A 27,452-nucleotide genomic window follows, 5' to 3' on the forward strand; every position below is an offset into this window, starting at 1 on the left:
TAATCGGTTGGAAGGGTTTGCATTTATAGTTCAGTAGAAAGACAGTTGAAAGGAACAAGGTATTTCTACATGCTGCACACAGTATATATGAAAGGGGTCATGATGACATGATGAGAAATCAAATTTACCTTAATCTTCTAAAATGTCTTTGTACCATCAAAACATTTCATAGTTTAAAACGTCCTCCTCATTGTAAACGAAGCATTTATTTAATCAAGTTTCAAAAAGGGCTCGTTTGGATATTGTGACGTCACACGGGCAAATACATTTTCGTATGACTGCCTCCAGAGCAAGACATCGACAAACAGTTTTACATCATCGCACCATATAGCCCACTGACGTTCAGTAACCTAACGGCTGACACTTGCCTATGCGTGAAAAGCTAATAGAAACCATTATAATCACTGAAGCTGTCTACACTGGATACAGTATACAGATGCTCGATCTCTTTTTGTCATACTCCACTGGCTTGAGTCTGCCGACAACAGGACAAATGGAAGAGTAAATGGAAGTGTAAAGGAACGTTCGCTTTGATGCGTCCTGTTTAAACAGCTCATTTGCTCATTTCTCTAGAGACTTCAGAAGATTGCCAGCATCAAGAACAAGTGGATGGTTTATTTTTAATGGTATCATGGATCATGTCGGAGGATTATATGTTTGTTCGGAGCAAAAACCTGTTAACATTATAGGGGAATCTCAAGTAACATTTTACAAATAATTTAAACATGCAATAATAAATGTATGCTAAATTGTTGACCTTACTATGTGGCATATTTTGTACTTGTAATTTGGCAGTTAAATTCAATAATAAATCAATAAAGAATATGTTTAAAATCCTACTGGTTTCATTCATCATCAGATTAGAAATGGAGAATCATGTCAAGCACATTGCTCTGCTGTATACTGCACATTTTGCAAATGTACTAGGGTATTGTATATGTATATGCACACAATAAATGTCCATAATGTGCACAGCAAACATAGACAAGGCATATCGTTACTCACCAAACAAATGGATTGAAGTTCAAATAAGAAAGAGAGAGAGAGAGAGAGAGAAAAAAAAGAGTGTCCTACCTTAGAAAGTTGCTCTCCAAACTGGTCTAGTTTCTGCTGCAGAGGGGTTCTCTCTGGATCGGTGGCTGCCATCTCATCTCTGATCTTCCCAATCTCTGTGTGTACACCTGTCGCCACCACCACACCGATCGCTCGCCCTGCAGCAATGTTCGTCCCCTGCATAAACACATTTAAATGATTATATTTCCATTATTTCCAGTATGGAGTAAGATCACCTACAATAGTTATAACAAACTTAGTATTTTAACCAGGTCCCAAAAATAACACTCCTCAAGTGCCAAATTGCCTTTGGCAAATGAATAAAACATAGTTATTGACCAACTAGAAAGGAATCACGACATTATTCATGATTTAAATCGCAATTTATAGATGATAGTTTCATGTAAATCAAACCAGTACAAATGGTCTACTAAAGAGAATTATCTTTTTACCTCAACTTTTACTTCAGTTGGAAATATAATGTCATAACTGGCAATATACTGGCAACATATTCCAGGCAATTTTGTAGCAGATGGCGTTTCTCATGCCATATATGAATGACACAATGGCATGCACTGCTTGATGCATATATACAAAAAATAATAATTATTGTTCGTTGTAGTAGGAACAAATCTGTATATTTCAAATAAACAAAATACATTTTCATAGTGGGCAAGAAAAATGTATGGCTGGTACTTTTTTTAACACACCCACCAATGGCAGCTGAGGCAAAAAGGTCATTTTGTGATATTTAAAGCCATTTCATTTATTGCTTTCCTTGATAGAGGCTCCAGGTCACAGTTTATATTCCTGTCCTTACATGGCCAGACATCCATTAGACCAGGGGTTCTCAACTCTGGCCCTTGAGGTCAGTTTCCTGCAGTGTCTAGCTCCAACCTTTATCAAACTCACCTGTCTGTAGGCTTCTAGTAATCCTGAAGACTAAACTCTACAGGAAAGTGGACTCGAGGGCCAGAGTTGAGAACCCCTGCATTAGACTTTCTCAGCAGGAAGAAAAGTAATGGAGGCTTTAGCGTGTGCGTGTGTGGTTGTGGGGGTGGAGTCTTTGAGGCTGGTACTCTCTGGTCATTATCCATCTAAGAGCTCAAAGCCTGTGTGATGTGATGACTCAGTCCATAGCCATGTGGGAGCAAACAATATGAGTGATGTTTTATTCAACACACAGGCTCGCCACTGCCGGACATAATCCACTACACAAACAACAATACACATTCACATCTTGAGGCGTTTTATCTAATGCCTAATCATATCAAGTGACAAAAAACAAAACCTGAAATTCATAAAGAACAGCCACAGGTTGACAGATGACAAACATTATCACTCCAGAATATCTTACAGAAAAGAGCATGTTTTTCTTATCCTGGTTGACGGCACGGGGGTCAGGCACTGGGTCTGTGTGTTTTATTACGGATACAGACTCCCCTGTCAGGATGGACTGGTCCACTCTCAGAGTAGTAGAGCGTATGGAGGTCAGTCGGATATCTGCTGGGACTTTATCACCAACTGGAGAAAAGGAAGGGCAAAAAAGGAAAAAAGAGGTAATCATGTAATTTTTGTCAAGGATGTAATGTAATAAGAACAATTTAAGATGTAACAAGCATTAAAGATGTGCATATTTTACATAAACGCAACCAATGAAAAATCAACACTAATGCTTAGAAAATGTATAAAAACACAAGTTGATGAATTAAAACAATTTAGTTATACTTAGCAACAGACAGACCATAAGATATGATCCATAAGATATGACCTTTTGATCATTGATTCAAACAATTAGCAAAAATCTAACCTTTCATTGAAGTAAAATAATTGAAAGTGGGGGTAAATCACAAAAATGGAGAAATCACACTTTTTTGGAGAAAAACATTTATTTCATAATGTGATTTCCCCCCCACTTTCAATTCTTTTACTTCAATGAAAGGTTAGATTTTTGCACATTTTTGGAATGAAAGATCAAAAGGATAAACAATGCAGATTTATTTTTTACAGCCATTTTTGATCATAATTACCAGGGGTGTCATTCATTCTGACCACAACTGTATCTTTAGAAACCAATGTCAGTCAAGACACAGATCGACACACAAAAGGACCTCAACCTTATTTTTATTCATTAGCTTTGGGATTCTTAGAATAGAACTCTGAGTGGCAGGCCAAGAAAATTCTGAGACTGGGTCTTAACCCTTTCTGTCAAATCTGATACTAAAGATCGCAAAAAACAGAAATGGCTTCAAATAAAAATACACAGAGTGGGATAAAAAGTCTGAGACCCCTAAAGAAAATGCTCCTATTTTTCTAATTTAGTATTTTTTTCCAGTTCAGCTTTAAATATACTATCAGCATAATCATTTGAGTGAAAGACTGAACTGAAAGTTCACATTGTCAATGTCACAAATTTTCTTATTGACATAATAATAAAACTGTTAAAAATCCCTACGACCCTACATTGGATAAGCGCTTTGGAGAATGGATGGATGTTTTTGAATCCCAGATTTTCAATGGGATCTCAGACTTTTGGCCGTCCCTGTGCATGTACATTTATTTAAATGAATAATAGATTCACTTTGAAGTAACCAAATCATAATTACAAATGTAGCTGCAAAGGAGAGCCAAATTAGGTTGATTGCCAATTAGCAACAAGCATCAGCTATAAATGGGGTCAGACAAGTAGGACTTTGATCATGTGAGTTTTCAAAGCAACCGAGTTCCAAAGACATCCCGATTGCAGGTGCATCAGTTAAACAGAACGCAACACAATTGAATGTGTCCAGGGAAATAGTCTGCAAAGATAACATTCGCAAATAAATCTGTGAAAACGCCACTGACGGAAAAGGAACAGTGACAGCAAGTCACAGCTCACCAACAATAATGGTAGGACAGCTCTCACAGCACAACTGGTCTAAAGCCCAAGCATATTTTCAAAAATGTAAACAGTATTTGATCAACCCAAACTTTATAAACCAAATTGGTGGCAGTGCTTTCGATTAGAAACTGTTTTATTAATGCAGGGACCAATAACATGCTATAACTATTTGAACCCCTGGTTAATGAAAAAAGATTACTCATTAATTACTGATTAATGAGTAATTTTTCATAAAGTTGGGGGAAACCCAACTTTACCATATAGTCTTGGGCAGCAATCTCACGGGAGTCATTACTTCAGATAATCACTCTGCATGGTTTTTGGAAAGAATCAAACTATGCCAAAAACGTATTTGACAATCCTTTGCTTAACTGTGGGAACAGTCTGCTATTTTCTTGAGAAACATCCTTACTACATGTCTGCATCTGTCTACCCTGCAGCAGACTGTTCTAGGCAGTTTTGATTGGCTAATACAAACAATCAAAACAGCCATCTCTATTCAGCAATGTCCTATAATTATCTCCAGACATATCCTTTGAGAGTGGACCTCTTTTTTTTTCTCCAGAAACACTGCCACATGCACTTTATTGTGGCACAAAAAAAAAGAGATGTAGAAATCTAATTCTCATTCTTACCAGCCACCTCCACAATGTCTCCAGGCACTATGTCCCTGGCTTTGACCCTCTGTACACTCTTCCTGTCCTGTCTGTACACCTTCCCCATCTCCGGCTCATACTGTTTAAGGGCTTCGATGGCATTTTCTGCATTACGCTCCTACAACGCACAGAAACACACACACACACACACACACACAGACAGTGAGACGTAATTTCTAGTACAACAGAAAGGCATTACTGCTTTATCCACGGGCTTAAAATAATTTAAGTTAAATTAATGTTAATGTTTTTTAAAACATATTTCACAGGCTATACCTGCCACACTCCTACAATGGCATTGGCAATAAGAATGAGGAGGATGACAAATGGCTCTACGAAGGCTGTGATGGTTCCTTCACCTTCCTCAAACCAGGCCAGAGTCTGTAAGAGAGAGAATGTGATGCAAAATATGGTCAGTGCAAACGTTTGTCAAAGCTTTGGTAACAATATGATGTAAATGTTTTTAATTTCTCATTTGTTAATAACTGTGTACAAGTGTATATTCTTTTGTGGGCAGAAAAGGTTACCATGCAAAATTTCCACCAGATTCACAAAAGATGCATAGACATACAATTTAACACAAATATTCAAATGATTCTAAATTAAGCTTTGAGTTGGTTCTAAATTTTAGCATACAAACATACTTCTGAATGATGATTTATGCATGACAACGTTGCAGGTTAAGCACAAATATGGGTCACACTTTACATAATATATTAAGTGTCTTTAACTACTACGTACTTACACATATATATATATATATAAAGAATTGTTACTGTAGGTACACTTTTGCTACTGCTATTGACAATGTATACATATTGGTATGAACATGTACAGTAAGCATATGTGTGTATATATATATATTGTACATGTTGTTGAATGCTTTTCAGCATACCTACATTTGGTAAGTAGTATTTGTGAATAAATGGGGTTTGGGGATTCTTTGATTATTCACTGTAGTTAGAGTTTTATAGCATTTTCACATGTTTATTTTGAATATATGAGTGTGAAAAGCTTGTGTTATTGTTCTGTGCCAGCACTACTCTTGATTACAGTATAAGAGTAAATGCGGCCTTTGATTTATACTTACAAAGGAAATACAGGCCGCAAGAAGGAGAATCCGAACTAGCAGATCTTCAAACTGCTCCAGAACAAGTTCCCATAGTGACTTGCCTGTAAACACATGCGCAAACAAAGATTATGCAGACTTACGGCAGTCACAAAGTTTCAAGATCCCTTTCCATTAAGTGACAAATAACTCTCAGAAAATGTGTAACACGTAAACAATTGAAAACCTTTACAAAAACAACATCTATAAGAAACATTCAATCAAGATCTATTCAGCTACAAAGAGAGTGCAAACCTCATCCAACCTCCTCAAGGGAATCCAATAATAACTCTAATTAACTACACAACCAGCATCTCCCATGCAACAAAGAATATGATGAAAGATCTGCTAATAATTACGCAAACCCAAGGGAAGAGCTCACCTTCTTCTGCAGGTAACTCTGTGGCACAGGTTACAGCAAAATAAAACAAAAATGGGCAGAAGAAAAAAAAGATATAAGGTTAATATGAAATTACGTCTTGTTCATATTGCACAAACACTTGTATTTTTGATGTAGTACCATTGGGGCCCCATCTTTCCCTGCTTTTCCTTAATTGCTCAGAGCTCAGTCCTGTTGTCTCATTGACACCGAAGTATCCCAGTACCTCCTCAACCGTCTTTGTATGGGCATTGTCCATCCCTGAAAGAGAAGAATATATCTTAAGATGTGTGAATTGGGCCAGCACAATCAAATAAAAATTTTTGTCATCATTTACTCAACCTCATGTTGTTACCATATCAAATATGACTTACTGTCTTATGTGAAAAACACAAGTGTGAGATAGATGGCTCAGTCACCTTTCACATTCACTGTATGGACAAAATACGCAATGGAAGTGAATGGTGACTGAGTCTTACTATCTAACATCTTCTGCTAGTTTGGACCAACATGAGGGTTAAATAATGACAAAAATGAATATCCCTTTCATTTTCAAGAACTAGAGGGAACTTTCAATATTCACCAAAAAAAAAAAAAAAAAAAAAAACGTTTCCTAACGTAACCGTAATGTAAGCTAAAATCTGTTTGCACGTGTTGTTTATCGTTGCCTGAAAAAAAAAAGAACCAGGGCAAAATGCGTTACATGTACTTACTATAGTAATAACAGTACATTATGCAGAATTATAACTTACCCTAAACCAAACCCTATGGTAAGTGCATGTTGTTAATTAATATTACTCAGTACTTAATTGTATCATTACACTGTAACAGGCACACCTTAAATACATATTTTCATGTACGTTTGCTGTATTGAAACTAGTGCGCACCTGTTACTGTACCTGCAAGTTCGGCTATTATGGTGACTTTTGAAGAAAACTATTCAAAATAATTACATTCAAGAACACTATGAGTACGTTTCAGAAAACAATTCACACATTATTATTTATGAAACACCCGAGACTAAATGTTTCAGCTGCGTAGTTCATTTGATGCCCTAGCAAATGACGATGCAAATGAAAATACTAGCGACTCATTAAAAGCTGTGAATCGTTTATCTTGCTGTCCAGTTTGGCTTTTAGCTGACTGAACAAAATCCGCGCACACATCAGATTCCCTCTAAATGACTGATCATGCAGTACAGTGATCGATATTCCATCAATCTATTGTATTATCAGAAACAACACCTTAACGTTACTCACCAGGTTAACTTTAATTCAGTCCTCTGCAAAACCAACAACTTCCGTCACACTAAACCGTTATACTTCACCGCGACAAGAGAGAATATCCCAGTTATAATAACCCAATGCGGTGAGGTATTGTAGATCGATCTGCTGTTGAAATCCAGTACGACAGAGGCAGAGTGATGGCACTGCAGCGCTGCTCAAGGCAAATGATGATTTTCTGCTATGCGTTTTCCTTCTGATTTCAGCATGATCCGGAAAATTATACAAAAAAAATCCACTGCAAGATGAATGACTGACTTCTTAAGTGGATTTTACGACGTTGTCGATTTTTATGGAATGTGCCGGTAGTATTTAAAATGGCAAAGCCGATGCTATAATCCGCGCTACCGCCTAGCTATAACCGTCGCTTTATTTAATACTAGGTCACTGAGCGACATTATTACCGTAGGTCCTTCCAGTCCTAGACATCGATGGGCAGCGCTGCAGCCAATGAGCGACCAAAACATCATCCTGACGGCTGGACTGGACAAATCATCTTTGTTCCTCTACTGATAGCCCCGCCTTCTCGTTCTTGCTGCAGGAGGGCGGGGCTTCCACCCGCATTGTGCCTTCTGTTTAACCAGTGACCGTTGCGTGCGACAGTATACGCCACACAATATAATAATACATTAGCCAATCACACTACGTAAATGTTAAGTGACGCAATTGGGAACCAATGAGAAACAACACTAGCTGAAGAGACGGAACAACGTCGTTCGGGTCAATAATCCAGCCCCTCCCCCGCACCCATCTGTCACTCAAGGGAGGTTTATTGTAGTGTCATGACGCACTAGTGGATAGTGGGGTCACAAGTGTACGAGGTCGATATGACGAACCTGCAAATTTGTTTTAACGTATAATACATACCGACTTGAAGCTATTATAAGGGTATTCCAGTCAAACAAGAAGGCTGATGGGGAAGAAAGGGATCTGACCTATTTCAATTGTTGCCAAAATTATCTGCCCCTAATTAATACCATTCTCTAGAGAAGCTGCTGTAATTCCTGTAAGGATATATCTTACATATACATATGCCTTACTGTAAAACCCCTTTTAACTGCTAGAAATGCTTAAAGTTATTAATCCCAATTATTTCTGTGCAAACTATTGAGTGCTCACTAAAATGTGTACCAATGAGGTTAAATCAATGTAAAAAAAAAAAAAAAAAAAGTTGTTAATTAGGAAATATTGCAGCTCACAACACAGGGAGGTATTTAGCCACAAAAGATGCTCTCCGAGCATTACACAAACAAGTGAATGTAGGTATTAGTGTCACGTTTTGGGTTTTGTTTCTGGTTCTTGTCATTGTCATGTTTCTGTGACTTGTCATGTGATTCCGTTTGTCATGTGATCCTGCCATGTGTCTTGTCATTGGTTAATTGTCTGATCATTGTCGAGTATTGAATGTTTCCTGCCGATGTTCTTGTTCTTGATCTTGTTTGAGTTTCCAGTTTCATCATGCCTTTGTTTTATGTTTGATCACGTTTTGTTAATAAATTGCATTTGGGTTCTCACTTCAACTTGCCTCCAGTGGACTAAATCATTACAATTAGAATAAAGTATAAACAATGCATTTGTGTAGCTTACATATTTTCAATTGAAAATAAATTGCATTAAAGTCCCCCAGTAAAAGCCATTTAAACGATCGATAAATGATGCTTCCAACTCTAGTATAAGCTTCTTTAAAATTGTACAGTATATGCATACCCTTACATATCTTTGAACACCACTGCATACCTGAATGCTAAACTACTCCAGACATTTGCAATGTTGTCAGATGATAAATAATTTGTGAGCCTCTACTAATAATATACTAATAAGATGGGTTAAATTGAAAAATGTGAGGACCTGATAAGTGTATGCATATGTAGCAGGTGCACTGTAAATCATGATTGTTTTATAAATGCCTGAGACTCAACAATGATAGCTTTTGCATAGAAAAAGGTTTAATAAAATGTAGTGTGATAAACAGCAAAGCAAACATAGTAGAACATATCAAACACTATAAAAGTTTTTTCTTCTTTTCACCCCTTTCTGTCTTTTCTCTATCAGTTTTTCAGAGGGGATAGTCACGCCAGAGACTGAAATAGAGGGGAGAAAGTGAGTGTTAGCGATAAAGGCTTTGGTTTGTGTGGTTTGTGCATGTGTAAAAGGAAGAGAGAATGTGTGAGTAATACCTCTGTGTGTACTCTGGGTCAGTGTGCTCTTTCAGAACAATATCTTTAATCTCATGAGGGGGATTCAGCCCATGCAGTGCTGCCCTCTCCCATCTCTGCAGTCGACTGATCCCTAACACACACACACACACACACATACACATAGGGTCACACACACTTTATTTTACAGTACATGCATTTTCAATGTACTTACAGTCTATTTACCCAAGAAAGTACTAAGATGCCCCCCATAAGATGATGCATCAGCCAATGTGTTATTAAAGGAAATAAATATAAACATTTTATATTTATATATTTTTTTTAAAGTGTCATTAATGTAAAATACTGAATCAACTATTCTATTTAACATTTTATTTTGACAATTTAGTTTATAATTCAAATTATCGAATAACGGATGACAGACAAAGCAGAATCCCAGTAAAAGAGATTAATCTGAAAGGTAAAATTATCCTATGACTTACATACAGGCATATGAATATTTACATATTTAATTGCCCATATTTTAATTGAAACTATGTCATAATAGAAACACTTGTGAAATCAAATTGAATGATTTCACTTAATTAACCTATAGGTTTAAATGAAGGCGAAGATGTCTGAAATGTCTAATTCATGGAAATATTAAATGACCCCATTAATAACAATAAGTATTACATTTAAAAATAATAGCACTAGTAACAACATGCCACTCTGGGCCTTTTGTGCCAATTCTGAGGGGTTCATCTTACCCCAAGGGTCTCATTTTATCTTTTTACTTTAAAATAAAAATTACATATTTTACTCCACAAATCCAAAAACATTGATGTGTCCACAAATACGCACACACATTTTTTTTATTCAACATAATACAATGTCATAGATCACTGTTTTCCAGAAACAAAAAAATTGATTCATTAACCTCACTAAATCTCAAAAATGTTATTTTATTTTTATATATTTTATAAATATATTTAAAATAGTATACCCATTTATCAAAAGAGCTGAGATGAGATTTTGTGCCATCTATGGCCAGGAGAAAATATTAAGGCAGGGGGTCAACTTGCCCTGTAAGCAGTAGCGTTTGCTATGTTCACTTGAAACGGGCCCACAAAAGAAGTGGCCTCCGTCCACTTGCACTCAAAAAAGAGCCCCATCCCGGCCATCCCGGAAAGGAACGGGGGCAATAGGGCAAAAATGCCACCAAAATTAATTTCCTTGTAAAAAATTTCCTTGTATGAGCTCTTGTTTTTAATATTTAAAACAGGCCATGATTTTCCCCCCGAATATCAGCACGATTGCAAATGTGATAGTCTTGATTTCATACAAAGTTAATTTTAGATGACTTTCATTTTAGTTTTAGACCATTGTCTGTCTTTGCACTATTTTGCCAACAAGAATAGTTCCAAACAAATCCACAGAGCCATTGCTTGTCTCCGAGCAACACAGTGATGTTTTCGTTATGTTGAATTTCGTTACGCATTTTTAACAAATCGTTTGAATGATGGGGGGCCTCCAAATGTTTCTTTGAAACAGGCCTCCGAATTGCAAAGGCCGCCTCTGCCTATAATGTAACTACATGGGTTAATATTAGGTTTAGGGGAATAGGTTCAGGACTAGTATTACCTAGTTTTATTTTTTAAGTAAACACACTTTAAAATGTGAACAAAATACAGACAAAGCTTGCAACAAAAAGAATTCAAGACCTTAAAGTGATAAAGCCGACAGTTTTCAGGGTTCTATATACTGTACTTCAGAAGCTACATGAACAATACAGACATAAACAGCATACTAATGTAACTGGCACAAAGATATTAGTTATTTAAAATTATGATGTACCTGTGCATGGTCCGAAACTCCAGTCCAGATCAAACTTCTTCAGTTCTTGTAGATCTTTTTCTCTTTCACTCTGTTGTGGGGGCTCAGGCTCTGATCAGTAATAACATGTTATAAATGCTGTTAGACTACTGGTGCATTAACATGCTCCTTTAAATAATTTGCATAGTTTAGGAATACAATGACATTGAGGATCTCTGCTTTTATTTAAATATGCACATACACACAGATAAACAAACTGCCCTCCTACCTGCTTTTGGTGGGGTAGGAGACTTGTTTCTCTTGCCCCCTCTCTTTGCCTTCTTTACAACCTTAAAAGTGTCGGTGATGAGGCCACGCTTAGGTGTCATATCTAAAATGAAAGATAGTTGGTAACATTTTACACAGTAAGGTCCCATTATTATTAAACGTTGAGAAACGTTTGTTACAGTATGTATTCATTTTTGTTAACGTTAGTTAAAGAAAAAACAACTGTTGGTAGCACTTTATTTTAAAGTGTCCAATTGTTACATGTTACACGTGTTTATTAGTAATAATTATAAATTACATGCATCTCACCCTAAACAAAACCCTAATCCTACCCTATGTAGTTTCTTAATATTACTCAGTACTTAAATGTATAATTACACTGTAACAGTGACACATTCAAATAAAGTGTAACCCAACTTTTTATTTCACGTTCATGTTAGATCATCTTTGATTTAATAATGTAACGAAGTGTTTCCAACAGGAGGTGGTGAATCAATGATTCTTCATTTTTGGGAGCACAGTGCTTATTGAGCAAGATGATTGACATGATATTACATTTATTTCAACCAGCTTATTCGATATTAGTCTATGTGTTAAAGGCATAATGTTGTTTTGTGAACAAATGTTGTTTTTTACATTAACACAATATCGCAGCACCGCGCAGATCTTTGACCAAGAAACCAATGTATGTATTATAACAAAGTATAAACAATCTATTTTTGTGTAGCATTCCAATTTTCGATTTAAAATAAATTGCATTAAAGGCGATGTTCATTTATCGATCGATCGAACAACAATGCTTCCATCTCGAGTATAAAGCCTCTGCAAAAGTGCATGTGCATCCCCTTTTATTTGAAATGTACGGCATAAGTTACCTGAATGCTGCTAGAACTTTGTCAGATGATAAAATATTTGCGGATGTTGACAGCTTTCTCCGTCAAATCCTTTTAACTTTCGCTTTGTGGTTCGATCGTTTACAAAACAGACTGACATTCAATAGGAAGGGCGGGGCCACGCACAGAGCGTGATGGCGTCATGGTGACGAACGCGTAGCTCTGCGCTCCGCACATCTACGCACACAGGACTCGAGTCGGCCTTGATCCTCTCGCCGAATAACAGTAATACTGATTCAAATATCTCACGTTTCATTTTCTGTGCAATAAAATTGTTTGAAATAAACTATTACTGCTTGAAATTTACTGTAAATGTAAAATAAGTCGTTCGTTACAAAACACTAGCCGCTATTGTATGGTCGAATATGGTTGCTTTGCTAGCTATATTTATTTGTTTATAGTTAGAAAACAATTTACAGTGTCTAATTACACTGCAAAATATTTAATTTCGCAAAGTTGTATTTTACAGCTCAAAGCTAACTGTTTACATCCAAATCAACCTGCAAGAAAAAGTTGTCATTTGAGAGCTTTCCTTCATTGCCGAATTCATAATGCCACAGGCAATGAAAAACAAAGAAGCTATATGAATACGGTATGATGTGTGCATTTATGATTTTACCCCTGCTGTCGCAGCTTTTGAACGTCACAGGTCCACTCTGTCTAAGCTGGAGTGGCTGACATGAGTGACACTCTGGAATTCAATGACATTTATCAGGAGGTCAAGGGCACCTGGGTGAGTAGAGGCTCCAGCTGTTCGGTGTCTAATCTGAGATGTTATTCTAGAAAACACTGAACAAAAGCGACTGACTTACCTCTCTCTGCAGAATGATGGCCGTCTGCGCTTCAGTAAGCAGACAGTGGTGTTTAAAAACAGTAAGACTGGGAAGGTGGACAGCATTGGGGTCTCCGAGCTCACTCAGGCCCAGTGGAGGAGAGTCTGTCTGGGTCACGGCATCAAACTGTGCACCACCACTGGTCACATCTACAAATATGATGGCTTCAAAGACACTGTGAGTCAGAGATACAAAATTCAATCAATCAAAATATTGATTATTTTTCACCCTCCACCCTTTCATTCCACGCCTTAAATTTTCATCCATCTTTTTATGTACAGGACCTTGACAAGATCTCAGAGTACTTCAAAGCCAACTACAAAGTGGAGCTGATGGAGAAAGATATGTGTGTGAAGGGCTGGAATTGGGGCACTGCTAAATTTAATGGTCAGTGCACTCCCGATGCAACACTATTTCTGAGATATGTACAGTAGCATCTTGTATAGTGACCTTAATTCAACACTCTTAAAAATAAAGGTGCCAAATAGGGGATTTTGCAGCAATGCCTTTAAAAAAAAAAAAAAGTGGTTCCCAAAAGAACCTTTCAGTGAACAGTTCTTAAAAGAACCACGTTTTTCTTAAAAAAAAGTGTAAAAAACAACAACATTTTAATAATCTAAAGACCTATAAAGAACCTTTTGTGCAATGAAAAAGTTCCATGGATGTTAAATGTTCTTCATGGAACCATAGATGCCAATAAAGAACATTTATTTTGAAGAATGAAGTTTCTATGGTCTATAATAGAAAGATAGATTAGTAGTATATATCATATAGGCAGATATTTGGCATTGTTTAATCATCAGCATCGGCCGATACGTTTTTCTTTATGACTAATTGAAAAGCAGGACTTTCATTAGTTTACTTTGTTTGTTTAACAGTTCTGTCTAATAGATTATCAGAACTGTTAAACAAAGAAAGTAAATGGTACATAAAAAGTATTACAGTGTTATTAATGTATTATTAGCGAAATACTATGATAAGCAAATACTTTCTCATACACCAACTTTAAATCCTTGATTTCAAAATATGCTGTGCAGTATTAATTTAGCCACTGTCATATTCACTGTGTACTTTGTCATCAGTGCTACCTGGTCTTTATTTGAGAAAATATGATTCCCAGTGCACACAGACTTACCTTTTGACTGAGTGCACTGTTGGTTACAGTGTTTACTTCCTTTTTATTTTTATTTTGTACAATTTCTTTCTTTGTAAAAAAAATAAATAATTATAATAGGATTACAGAATCATGCACTAGCTAAGTATACATCTTTTTATTTTACAGGTTATTATTTTTTCATAATGATTAATTAATTTCCAAATTATTTGTTTTTTATTTAGTAAATATTATTTAAAATAAATATAAATCTCATTACAGCAGTTTTTTGACATGTTATTTGCAATCTTTAAATAAAATTCTGTGATATCATATATCCAAAAAATCGATATCAGTCGTCTGCTATAAATAATGAAAAAACTGTTCAAATCGAAACCAATCGCATGTTCCATCATTGCATTTTTAATACACTCAGCTTGAAAATGTATTTTTATTGCCATTTCAAGGTATTAAACACTTTGCCCCTCTGTGGCTTTTCAGGGCCGTTGCTTTCATTTGAGGTGAATGACAGTCCTGCATTTGAGATTCCACTCTCCAGTGTATCCCAGTGTGCAACGGGAAAGAATGAGGTCACTGTGGAGTTTCATCAGAATGATGACACAGAGGTATCCCTCATGGAGGTGCGATTCTACGTCCCCCCCAGCACAGGAGATGAGGGTTCAGACCCTGTGGAGGTAAGTGTGTGTGGGTGTGTGGGTGTGTGTGTGTGTGTGTGTGTGTGTGTGTGTGTGTGTGTGTGTGTGTGTGTGTGTGTGTGTGTGTGTGGGGGGGGGTGTGTGTGTGTGTGTGTGTGTGTGTGTGTGTGTGTGGGTGGGTGTGTGTGTGGGTGTGTGTGTGTGTCCACCCCTACCTAACACTGACCAGCAGATGGCGTAGTTTACCAAGCAACAATCATAACATGCCCCCTAAACAAAGGGTTTCAATCTTTTAGATGCCATGAGGGACCCCCAAATATGATCATCCTCATGCAAGGTACCACAATCCTTAAAGACAGCTATACATTTTTGTGTAGAAAACCCCAATTTATACTGTAAAAATGTAATACTATAAATATGTGTAAAATATTATTTGGAAAAAAATTTGTTTTCTTTTATGTTTAAAATGGTTTTAAAAAATCTACTCACTATAGTACTATTCAATTCACATTTATTTGTTTAACGCTTTTCACAATGCATATCGTTTCAAAGCAGCTTTACAGAAAAATGCATGTTTGTACATTACAATTTAGAGTGTTCTGTTTTCAGACATGACTGTGTCAAAGTAATGTTCATGGGCCAGTTTCACAAAGCTATTTTAGACCGGTCTATAGTGTTAGACAAGTCTAAAATTTGCTCATAGACTAGTCTAATGCAAGTTAATAAAAATTATTAATGCAAAAATAAAGACTGACTTAATTTAGACCAAAAAAATTAGAAACCTTACCCCCAGGCTAACTTAGGTCTTATGGTCTAACTATGTTACCTTGGCAACCAGCAGTAACAATCAGTTACATTACAAACAGCCAAAAGAAAAGGGAAAATGGCTCATAATTTAAACATTTCTTCTTGTTACTACATTCTCCGCTAAATTTCCTCAAGTAAAATATCCTTGTAACTGTTATACTCCTCCAACAAACACATATTTTCCGCTGGGGTAAACTGCACTGAGCGGTTGAATGCGCTTACGCGATCCGCCATGTTTTTATTTGTTGAAAGTGTCTTAATTTACCCAGAATGCATTGCAGGGTTGTTCTACTTAAGATAGTCAGAGTCTTAAGTGCTTTGCGCAACGGTCTGATTTAGATGTCTATCTGAAGTCTGACTATCTACTATATCTAAGCCATAGTCAAAGTCTATCTTTGTGAAACCGGCCTCATATGTCAAAAATATACAGTTCTAAGATAATACAAATCAACCAGTTAGCTAATATTTTGTAATAATTTAGGCAGAAACAGTGATCTCATTTAAGCAAATATTACAAGTTGTGATCATAATGATTACAAAATAGAGAAAATTCATACTATTGTTAGATGAATAATTATACTTTATAAATAATGTATTGTTAGATGTATTATTTATCATTTAGAATGTATTGATTTAAATATTTATTTGAAGCAATTTATTATTTGTTTAATTTAATCTTTTTTTATTATTATTATGCATTTATTTTTATATTTTTACATGGGTTTTTTGTCTCTCTTCATTCCTTTGTGGCCCCCTGGGGTTCCCCAGATCCCAGTTTAAAAACCCCTACCCTAAAGTACAACATTTCCATCCTTAAAGCCAGCTTAAACTGAAATGCAAATTGAGGTCACAACACTCTTCTCTGCTGTTTTAGGCATTTGCTCAGAACGTTCTGTCCAAAGCAGATGTCATCCAGGCCACTGGAGATGCTGTGTGTATCTTCAGAGAGTTGCAGTGCCTCACACCTAGGGGCAGGTACATACACCTACACGCCAAGAAATTTACCTCACAATTTTTCAGGTTTCCCTTAAAAAAAAAAAGAAAAAGTGAAGTGTCAGAACATGATTTTATTTCTCTCTCTCTCTCTCTAGGTACGATATCCGTATTTATCCGACATTCCTCCATCTGCATGGTAAGACGTTTGACTACAAGATCCCGTACACCACAGTGCTCCGCCTTTTCCTGTTGCCTCATAAAGACCAGCGGCAGATGTTCTTTGTGGTAAGTGGGGCATCATAGTCTGTAAAACAGTCTCTGATCCATCTTTAGGGCTAGTATTAGAGGGCTTTAATCTAGTTTTGCTGTGTGTCTGATTGTCTGATATAAGACCTGCAACCTCCCTTCTCTTTCAGATCAGTCTGGACCCGCCCATTAAACAGGGTCAAACCCGCTACCATTTTCTCATTCTTCTGTTCTCCAAAGAAGAGGACATCAGCCTCACTCTCAACATGAACGAGTGAGTGAGAGCGAGAGAGACAGAGAATGAGTAAGACCGGTGAAGGATGTGATGGGTGTCAGACATAAACTGTTTACATTTTCTGCCAAGACTAAAAGGAGATACCAAAGAGAAATTGATTTTGTGTGCGCGGTTATGTTTAGCTATATTCTGTGAAGTGTTATGTCAAAAAAAAGAACTCTTCCTGAGCAGCTGTTTCACTTCAACAAGGTCGATGACACTATTTCATTTAGCAAATGCTTTATCCTAGGCAAATTACAGTACACTTATCACAGGGACTTAAACCTTGGAGCAACATGGAGTTAAAGGAATTGTTCACTTGAACAACTGAATTGAATTCTGCTGGTATGTGCTGATTCATTCACTATGTGTTGCCATCCAGCAGTATTATTTCTCTCTCTTATGTTGTGCAGGGAAGAGGTGGAGAGACGTTTTGAAGGGAAACTTAATAAAAACATGTCTGGCTCTCTCTATGAGATGGTAAGCAGAGTCATGAAGGCCCTGGTCAACAGGAAGATCACAGTGCCGGGAAATTTCCAAGGGTAAAACACATATACCATACATATAAATAATATACCAAAATTTACTACAGTAAATGACTGTAAAATAAAATAATATTATATTAAAAAAATTATTTTATAAATAAATGTATGAATTATCATAATTTACGTTGACAGTTTTATCTAACAAAACAATATATAGCTTCTTTTACACATTGTTAAAATTATATTTTTAAACATTAAAGACTATAGAAAATGCATAAATATAATAAAATATACACTAAAGGCCCTTCATTAATGCCTGAAACATTGCCATTGAACCAAATCTTTCTGATTTATTTCTTATTTTTAACAGTAATTTGTCAAAATACTGTAAAAACGGCAATATTGTGAAATATTTTTTCAATTAAAAATTATTATATAAATATCTGATTTCTTTTTTAATATATTTGAATTTATTCCTGTGATGCAAAGCAAAAATTTTAGCAACCATTACGCCAATGTTCAGTGTCACATGATCCTTCAGAAAGCATTTTAACTTGCTGATGAATAAAAAGTTTCTTTTTTTTTAACTATTCAAATAGAAATCTTTTGTAACATTATAAATGTCTTTACTGTCACTTTTGGTCAATTAAATGCATATTTGCTGCAAAAAAGAATGAATTTCTTTTTTTTTAAATCTTACTGACCCCAAAGTTTTGAACATTACTGTATGTAGTTCAACATAATATCAATACAAATTTTGTCTCCCTCTCTTCTCTGTAGTCACTCAGGAGCTCAGTGTATAACATGTTCATATAAGGCCACTTCAGGGCTGTTGTATCCTTTGGAAAGAGGTTTTATCTATGTGCACAAGCCCCCAGTGCACCTGCGCTTTGAAGAGATCGCCTGCGTTAACTTCGCCCGTGGAACCACCACCACTCGCTCCTTCGATTTTGAGATTGAGACCAAGCAGGGCAATCAGTACACCTTCAGCAGCATCGAGAGGTACCCATAAGCCTAATGTTGTTCTTGTCCACTTGTCGGGAACATAGCTTTGTGGGAACTAGACCATACCAGTAATGAAAAGACCAGTGTCCAATATCCTCTTTAAGGCACTTCCTGCCATTATGTCCTTGAGCACTTAACCCCCATCTGCCATAGAAAGTCTATGCTGCCTCTTTGTGGTGATTCTTTCTGCTTTGTCTTATACTGGAGTAAAAGAGCCTCTCTCTTTTAGTGACCTGACCCCTTCTACATTAGATGTTAAGGGGAAAGAACAAAGCTACTTTAGTCACATTACAGTATTTTCAGTTGGGCTCATATTATGACTGAATCAATACACCAACACATCACATTAATGTGGCAGAAGTAACAGTATCTTGAAAACAGTTCATCCAGTCATGTCGTTCAAAACCTGTTTGACTTTCTGTTTTTGTCCATGCAATGAAAGTCCAAAACACTTTCAAATTTTCAAACGATCTTCTTCCATGTTCCACAGAAGAAAGTCTTACAGGTTTGGACTGACATGAGAGTGAGTGATGGAAACTATTCCTTTAACACATTCTTCAACCATTCTGGTATGTTCTTTTTGTAAAAACGATACACACAACAAACATACTGCGCCTCAAATCTAAAACACATCACATTGAGCTAAAATAGAAAAACATATCTCCCTAAACAAGCTTTCCCTATTTAACATACTAAAGATAGTTTTTTCAATTGACAAATACTGCACCAGCCCATTTACACCAATGACAATAACTAACTGTAATTATAAAGTTTAAATTTCCGCTCTAATTTTATATGAATAGGTAAGTCCACACCACGGCTATAATGATAATGACAGAGGAATGATTATTTCCAGCTGATGAATGATAAATACATCGACATCCAATCAGAATCCACCCAACTTTAAAGAGCTTGAGCATTTAAAAGTGTAGTAAGCAATTTCTGAGAAACACTGTTGATATTTGAAATTGACACCCAAACAAACACACTCCTACCCTCATTTCTCCACCCTCAAAATAACAAACACGCTATGCAACACATGCAATGACTAACAGCTGGCGCATCGGATTGTCCCATTACTATAGCTAATATTACAAAAACAGCATATCTTGGAAAAATATCAAAACCAATGTTGCTCATGTATCGAGCAGGAAAAATGCGACCTCGGTGTCCATTTTCAGGCTCTCTAACGTAACTCCAGCGCTGGAAAGCTTTTCCAATATTAACTTGGGTGACTAATTGTAATATTTCTTCAATTATATTCCTCTGCCTTTTTCCTCTTTGGTAATATATCAGCCTTCTCTTTCTCTACAGTCTTTCTACAAGTGTCCCGCTTTCTCACTCTCTCTCCTCCCCCATCACGAGCGTATACACCCCCTACTGCTGATTGGCTACAAGAGTATTGTGGTGCTCAGTCTGATCAGTCCAATCCACTTCTTTCTCCTATTTACACAACCAGGACTATGTACAAACAGAAACCGTTTCTCAGAAATTGCTTACTCTACCTATAAAGCAGCAGATGACATAACAACAGTGCTCTTAGAAAAAAAATCGTCCATTGTTGTGGACGCTAATACAGTTATTGTTGTAGTTATCGTTCTTGGTGTGAACAGACCTTAACTCACTAAAAGAGCCTTCATCCTCTCTTTGTTTTTATATGTTCAATCTATTTCTACCTTCTTCTTCAGGGAAGAATATGGGAAACTCTTTGACTTCGTCAATGCTAAGAAGTTAAGCATCAAGAACAGAGGCTTTAAAGAGGTACACCTACAGTCCTTTTTCTGTCCTATCAAGCACCACATAAATTTTATCTGCATAGACATGTCCATATAGAATCCTCACACAGTGGACAGACACTTATTCTACTCTTTGTGTTTGTGCTGTATGTCTGTATTGTGTTCATGTAGAAAAAGGTTGGTATTGTCCTGCGGTTTGGTGTCGGTGCTCCAATAACTTGCTTGCATGGTGTTTGTTTGCGTGTCACAATCACAACCCGAGTGTCGAAAGCATTCTCTCTTATCTTTGAAGGCTTAAAGCAGATGTCTCATCCACCAAAAGGTGGCAAGGCTCACTGGTTTATGATTTGACCAAGTGAACGCTGTGTTAAGATCACTCAGACGTCATTATAAGACTGCAACAGAGTATTTCATCTGAAATCTGTATTTAATGTTGTGGTCGCTTTACAAAAAAACATGTGTTCTAAACAATTCTGTGTGCTATGAACACAGCGTTGCTCAAGGGCGTGCTTTTGAATGAGTTAACACTGATTGCTTATATGAAAGTACTGTATGTGTGTGTGTGTGTGTGTGAGAGAGAGAGGCCGGTGAGGATGGGAACATGAATGGGTTTGAAATCTATGCTTGGAGAGGGTTTCCTGTGTCCGCTTTGTTACAAATACTAACTTTGCAATGACATGATGTTGATATTGCATTGATATCATTTTGATTTGTATTCTATCAGGGTATGAAAGGTAATGACAACATGTACAGCGACTCGGACGACGACCAGCATGATGCGTATCTGGAGCGCATGAAAGAAGAGGGCAAGATCCGTGAGGAGGCCAATGACAGTGACGACTCAGAGGGCGAGAGTGGTGAGTGGCAGCTCTCTGAGCCAATCATTCTTATTTTATTAATGATTGTTTACTTGTTTTCTATAAGCTTGATGACTTATGCTAGTTAGGCTAGAATTGGTTTTTGCTGTGATATCGAAATTGGTGTAGAAAATTGTGAAATGTCAGAAGTATCTAAAATGTTGGTATCAAAACAACCTTATTTCCAGGACAAATAACTATATTGCGATATATATATTGTTCTCATGAAATAAAATTACTCACATTGAGATAAGAATTTGTTTATATTAGCCACACCTAGTTGCAACTGTATTTGGGTGTCATAAATTACAACTGGCTTGGCTGAACAGAATATGTGTTGTGTGAGATAAATTAACATTTGAATTGACTTTTTTTTTCTCCCCCCAGATGAATCTTTTAATCCTGGAGAAGAAGATGATGATATTGCAGAGGAGTAAGAGGCTTTGCGTTGATCTGTTTGCGACAGCTTTAATTGGTGGTGCTTGCTGAGGAAAACATCACTATTACTATTGCTCATACTTGAACAAACTCATAAATTTAAGTATTAAAAAACAAATTAGTAAAAAGCACCTATAAAAGTACCTTAGTATCAATGACATTTTATACTAAAAACCACATGTAACACCCTAGTGTTAAGGGGGCATACACACACACACTTTCTTCATAAAATGGAAAAATCTGATACCTAATGAAGTCATATTTGTGTGTGTCAGGTATGACAGTAAGGCCTCTGCCAGTGAAAGCAGCGCTGATGGCGGGGACAGTGATGAAGACCGAAAGAAGAAACCAGCCAAGAAAGCTAAATTTGTAAAAGAAAGAAAACCACGCAAGAAAGAGGTGAGAGAAGAGAGAAGAGTGAACGATAAAATTTGTTGGTGACCGTTAGGGTTTCTATAAACTCTTAACCTAGCATTTATTGTAAGTACAAGCAGTACAAGTACTTACAAATTCAGTGCTACTTTGTGTGTTCTTGTGTGTAGAAAAAGGCAAAGGATGTTAACGCCCCCAAGAGGCCAATGAGTGCCTACATGCTCTGGTTGAACTCTAGCAGAGACCGCATTAAATCAGAGAACCCAGGCATCTCTGTCACAGAGATCTCGAAAAAAGCTGGGGAAATGTGGAAACAAATCAGCAAAGACAAGAAAGAGGTGACTCTCTACCATATTCACTTGGACCTTCCACAATGTTAAAAGGATAGTTCATCCAAAAATGAAAATTAGCCCATGATTTACTCGCCCTCAAGTCATCCTTGGCGTATATGACTTTCTTCTTTCAATCATGGGCTAATTTTCATTTTTGGGTGAACGATCCCTTTAATGCCTCAGATTGTTTTCTCCATCTGTCTTGGTATACTTTAAACTTGAACTGATACCGGTGTCTTTATCTTTCCACCAGGAGTGGGAAGGAAAAGCAGAGGAAGCAAAGAAAGACTATGAGCGAGCGATGAGAGAGTACAAGGAGAGTGGTGGAGGATCCTCAAGCAGCTCAAAAAAGTACTCAAAATATTCAAATAGCCTAGTCCTGCGCTTACTACTTCAGCCAAAAATGAACATTCTGTCATTTACTAACTCGCAATCACCATTGTTCCAAACGATGATGTCAGCATTAATAATTGGCTATGTCTCACTCTTTTCCCACATTTTATTCCTGAAGGGAGAGGAAAAAGAAAGGAGGGAAGAATGAAGAAAAGAAGAAAAAGAAGTCAGGTGGTGGGAAGGAGAAAGAGAAGGAACGAGCAACAGGCAACGACAGCTTTAAGAGTCGAGAGTTCATATCCAGTGAAGAGAGCTCATCAGAGTCAGAAAGAGGGAAGGGACGGAAGCGCAAGGTAACACTAACAAACACTTAACAAAATTGTCTATGCAATGGAAACAGTTTCACTCAACAACGTAGTTACAGCAACAGCGTAACATAGTACATAGTTTAGAAGGTGGGTAACTTTATAGTTCAGGGGCCGTATTCACAAAGCATTTTATCTTACCACTAGGAGTACTCCTAAATCGCACTAAAAGATTTTAGCTAGGAGTTTTCTCTTAAAAGTTATTCACAACGCCTTTCAGACCTACTCTTAGTAAAGAAAAATGACAACTCCTAAACTAAGAGAGAGTCTTCGTTGCTATGGATGACGTCATTACTCATGCACGAGCTTGACTGAAGTGACCACCTTGATTGGCTGATGATTGTAACGCGGGAATGATTCCAAACACCTCCCCTACGATGATGAGTGACAGGTCTGAGAATGCGTGCACTACACAAGTAGTGCGAAGGACGGAAGATGATGAATAACTGAATAAATAGCCTAAATAAATAAAAAGTAAGGCAAAACAAATATATAGTAGCCTAATGAAACATATGGATTGATGCAATATCTTTGCAACATTATTGAATTAATCTGTCACTATATGTCTCTGCCTACGTTTGCAAAGAGAACATTTTAATTTGATTCACAATGAAACGTTACAATTAGTTTACATGCAATGAGTAGCCTAGTTTTGGTTGTTGTTGGTGGCGTTATTGATGCCTACAATGCAAAATTGTTCCCTCGCGATTGGAAGCTCCTGTAGCCGCCGCATACGCATTTCAAAACATCGCAACGTGAAATGCCACAAAAAGCGGTTTGTGAATAAGTCTTAGTGAGTTAGGAGTCCTCTCGACTTCTTTTAAGCTGTCCCAGGCTTAGGTGCTACTTTTAGGGCTAAAATGCTTCGTGAATTACTCTTAGTCAAAAAAATTAGGAGTCCTAAAGTTACGAGTGACACGCCCATTATTTTTAGGAGTTGCTCCTAAATTCGCCAGTTAGGAGCTACTTTTAGCCTTAAAATTCTTTGTGAATACGGCCCCAGAAATGTACGTTTTTAAAACTATATCATATTATGTACATCACATCCTGAGAAGTAAGGTTGTCAAACAACATCAAAGTATTGCCATATATATATATATATATATATACAGTATTTATGTGTATGTATATGTATATAAACTACAAACTAAAAAAAGTCCTACAAACAGCAAATAACAAAGTATCAAGCCATAAAAAAAAATTCAGTCACGTTTCATGTTACTATGAGCTGTTGAATAAAAAATAAAGCAAAGCAAATTCTGTCCAATTTTTAGCAACAAAACTAATGCATTATTTCAAGATTTACCTCAAGAAGAATAAAAAAATAGAGCAGTATGACTTTTAATAGTAAAACTTTACAATGAGGTTCCATTAGTTAGCATTGGTTAATGTAGTAGCTAACATTAACTTACAATGAGCTATGGTATAGTATTTATTCATCTGTTAACTTTAGTTCATAAAAATGCAACTGTTTATTGTTAGTTCATGTTAGCTCAGATACCTTAAATAATTTAAACAGATAATACTTTTGATTTTAATAATGTATTAGTAAATGTTTAAATGAACAAACTTAGATTAATAAATGCTTTTGAAGTGTTCTTCATTACTTCATAACTAACATAGTTAACTAATGGTAACAAATGATTAATTTACATTTTGTATAATATGAAACAAATATGTGTCTGTGTCCAATTGTACAATTTGTTTTGATTTATCTGTGACACTGATTTTTTGTTGTTGTCATTTGTTTTTGATGACTGCTTTGATGCTCTCTTCTCTGCTATGATCAATTCTAAATTTGGCCCCATCCATATTCTGATTAATGCTGTGCCTGGTTTATGCATCCAGAATTCCTGACACTTTTTTGAATTTATAATTTTATAGATTTTATTGTCCTTTTTTAGATTTGATCTTATACTAGTGGGTATTAGGGGGAAAATGTATTCACTGTATTCATTGTCTCCCTGTCATTCTCTGCTCCTACTACTTTTTATACAGGGGTCTGATGATGAAGAGGAAGCGGTCAGCACACCGCCAAGCTCTGAGGAGTCCGGCTCAGACTGAAAGACACTAATGAAAGACATAAACAGGGGGAGTGGAAAAAAAAAACCTTTCTTATACTTCTTTCATCATTTCAGTGTACATGACCTGATGAAATCCTGATAGTATATGCATTCAAAAACACTTGTGTATTTAGGGGCCAAGCACTGAAAGTGCATAGGCACTCTTGAAATCGTCAGCGTTCTTATTCTTCTTCTTGTTCCGTTTCTTCTTCTTCCGTATGGAAGTCTATGGCAGCCCATAGAACCGCTTGCGGGAAAGTTATGAAATTCGGCACACTGATAGAGGACAGTATGAACAGTCACCATAGTAAATTTGGAGTCTCTAACTCAATCCCTCTAGCGCCACCAACTGTCCAAAGTTTCACTCATGTTTATGCTCATAACTTTTGAACCGTAACGGCTAGTAGCAAAATATATTTATGCCGAAAACATAGATACCAATTTTGCCATAGTCAGCTAAACTTCCTGTCCGCCATTTTTATTATATTTTAAAACCTACTTTTTCTAACTTCTCCTAGACCGTTTGTCCGATTTTCACCCAAATCAAATCGTATCATCTCCAGACCATGCCGACAAAATGTTAATTTTTCGGATTTCATGTCAATAGACGAAAACGTTTTTGTATATCGCAGCAGCAAAGTTAAGGGCATGATGCCAAAATGACTATTCAGGCTTTATCTCTGTATTGCCTTGACATATTGACACCAGACTTTGTACTGTATGTGTCATTGTCACCTCACTCTGACCACACCACATCAATTTCGTAATTGCGCCACCTATTGGTCGAAAGTCATAAACTGCTAAATAATATTATTAGTGACTTTATATGTTCAGCTATTTGCCTAAAATCATCTTAAAATGTCTTTAATTGCTCCTTGCTGCTGTTTGTCTGACACTCCCAGCCATGTTGGCATGTCTTTTCGTCTTCTTTGAGCTTGGCTCCGAATAATTGCTGCTTGCAGCTATCTTTACCTTTGGTATTGTTGACTTCAGTGGAATAGCTCACCAAAAAATGTAAATGCTGTAATTTACTGACCCTTATGTCATTTTAAACCTGTATGACTTTTTCTTCCTGAATGAAGACTGGAGCTTTCAAAGATGCAAAGACGCCATAAAAGCATAATAAAGGTCGCCCATACAACCAGAACATTATATTCCAAGTCTTGCAGAGCTATACAATAGTTTTGTGTGAGGAACAGTGAAAATGTTGTTCACTGAATTCACCCTAGCTTTGGCTCATTCAGGAGAGAAGAAGTAATGTCTTATTTATGAACAAATCATTCTTTTGACCTATTTTCAATAAATCGGTTGATCCAGTTCATAAATAGGTTTTCGTGAATCGGAATTGGCATTTCATACATGTTTGGAACAACACAAGGGTAAACTATTCCTTTAAATGAGAGTGTTATCATTTTATCTTGTCCTGTACTTGTTCTGATCACTATGTTTATCTGTTTGTACAGAGATATTTTACAGTGCTGCTTTCCAAACAGAATAGAAACTGCATCTTTGACACATCTATTGAGAGCTTTCTCTATATGTATTTGCATTCAATGACAGTTATGAAAGACAAAAATACCTTAAATGTAAAATATTTTTACATTTGTATTCATCTTGAAACATATTTGATTTTGATCCGAGCTCAACATTTATTTTATACAGTATTTTGAAATGTTGTTTAGCGCACACATTACTAATTGTGCACGTTTGTTGATGCATTAAATAATCTACATTTGAAAAATATTGAATTGTTAAGAATTTTTTCTAATAATTATCTAAGTAATCATATTCATTTATGACATATCATGAAAACAACAACCATTTTCTCATTCACATGCTCAAGCTCATCATCCTCTGAAATGTAAGCGGAAATATTGTGGTTTTTAAGATAATGTGTTTGTAGAGCCAGTAAAAGGATTTAATTTCATTCTGGGAAGTGTATTGTATGTTACTGAGTAAAAAGAAAACAACAAATTGATTAATGGTCAGACAACCCATTAGGCGACTACCAAGGGCGGCACCTTTTTGTGGGAGCAAATTTCCAAGCTAATTTCACTTGGGAATCATTAAATCAATGCCTTTTTTCAACATTTCAACATTTACTCACAACGTTTCTATCATTATGACACG

General features: G+C 36.5%; 3 protein-coding genes across 3 annotated transcripts in view; 1 reads left to right on the forward strand and 2 right to left on the reverse strand.

Annotated features, from left to right (window-relative positions):
- The window catches only part of LOC309493589 (sarcoplasmic/endoplasmic reticulum calcium ATPase 2), a 30,470-nt gene extending 22,672 nt beyond the window's left edge, over positions 1-7,798 (reverse strand). Inside the window, exons 1-8 of the mRNA XM_082162717.1 lie at positions 7,337-7,798; positions 6,219-6,338; positions 6,081-6,098; positions 5,681-5,763; positions 4,867-4,971; positions 4,570-4,708; positions 2,411-2,577; positions 1,075-1,230 (exon numbers count right to left, since the gene is read on the reverse strand). Coding sequence (XP_082018843.1) covers positions 1,075-1,230; positions 2,411-2,577; positions 4,570-4,708; positions 4,867-4,971; positions 5,681-5,763; positions 6,081-6,098; positions 6,219-6,336 — 786 coding nt within the window. The 5' untranslated portion in view covers positions 6,337-6,338; positions 7,337-7,798. The remainder of the gene's footprint in view (positions 1-1,074; positions 1,231-2,410; positions 2,578-4,569; positions 4,709-4,866; positions 4,972-5,680; positions 5,764-6,080; positions 6,099-6,218; positions 6,339-7,336) is intronic.
- A 1,488-nt stretch (positions 7,799-9,286) lies between these two features.
- pold4 (DNA polymerase delta 4, accessory subunit) lies at positions 9,287-12,613 on the reverse strand. Its single transcript, XM_082162719.1, has 5 exons — positions 12,474-12,613; positions 11,600-11,701; positions 11,353-11,442; positions 9,538-9,649; positions 9,287-9,441 (listed from the first exon to the last, which is right to left on the reverse strand). Exons 2-5 carry the CDS (start codon positions 11,697-11,699, stop codon positions 9,417-9,419), a joined length of 327 nt encoding a protein of 108 aa, XP_082018845.1. The 5' UTR covers positions 11,700-11,701; positions 12,474-12,613; the 3' UTR covers positions 9,287-9,416.
- Positions 12,613-27,065, forward strand: ssrp1b (structure specific recognition protein 1b). Its single transcript, XM_082162718.1, has 18 exons — positions 12,613-12,716; positions 13,125-13,224; positions 13,316-13,501; positions 13,606-13,711; positions 14,919-15,112; positions 16,755-16,855; positions 16,972-17,101; positions 17,233-17,336; positions 17,750-17,878; positions 18,602-18,823; positions 20,515-20,587; positions 21,287-21,419; positions 21,807-21,852; positions 22,133-22,256; positions 22,400-22,567; positions 22,815-22,912; positions 23,073-23,247; positions 25,258-27,065. Exons 2-18 carry the CDS (start codon positions 13,171-13,173, stop codon positions 25,321-25,323), a joined length of 2,109 nt encoding a protein of 702 aa, XP_082018844.1. The 5' UTR covers positions 12,613-12,716; positions 13,125-13,170; the 3' UTR covers positions 25,324-27,065.
- The last annotated feature ends 387 nt before the right edge of the window (positions 27,066-27,452 follow it).

The sequence above is a fragment of the Leuciscus leuciscus genome (assembly GCF_965113295.1).
Source record: "Leuciscus leuciscus genome assembly, chromosome: 3".
Lineage (NCBI taxonomy): Eukaryota > Metazoa > Chordata > Actinopteri > Cypriniformes > Leuciscidae > Leuciscus > Leuciscus leuciscus.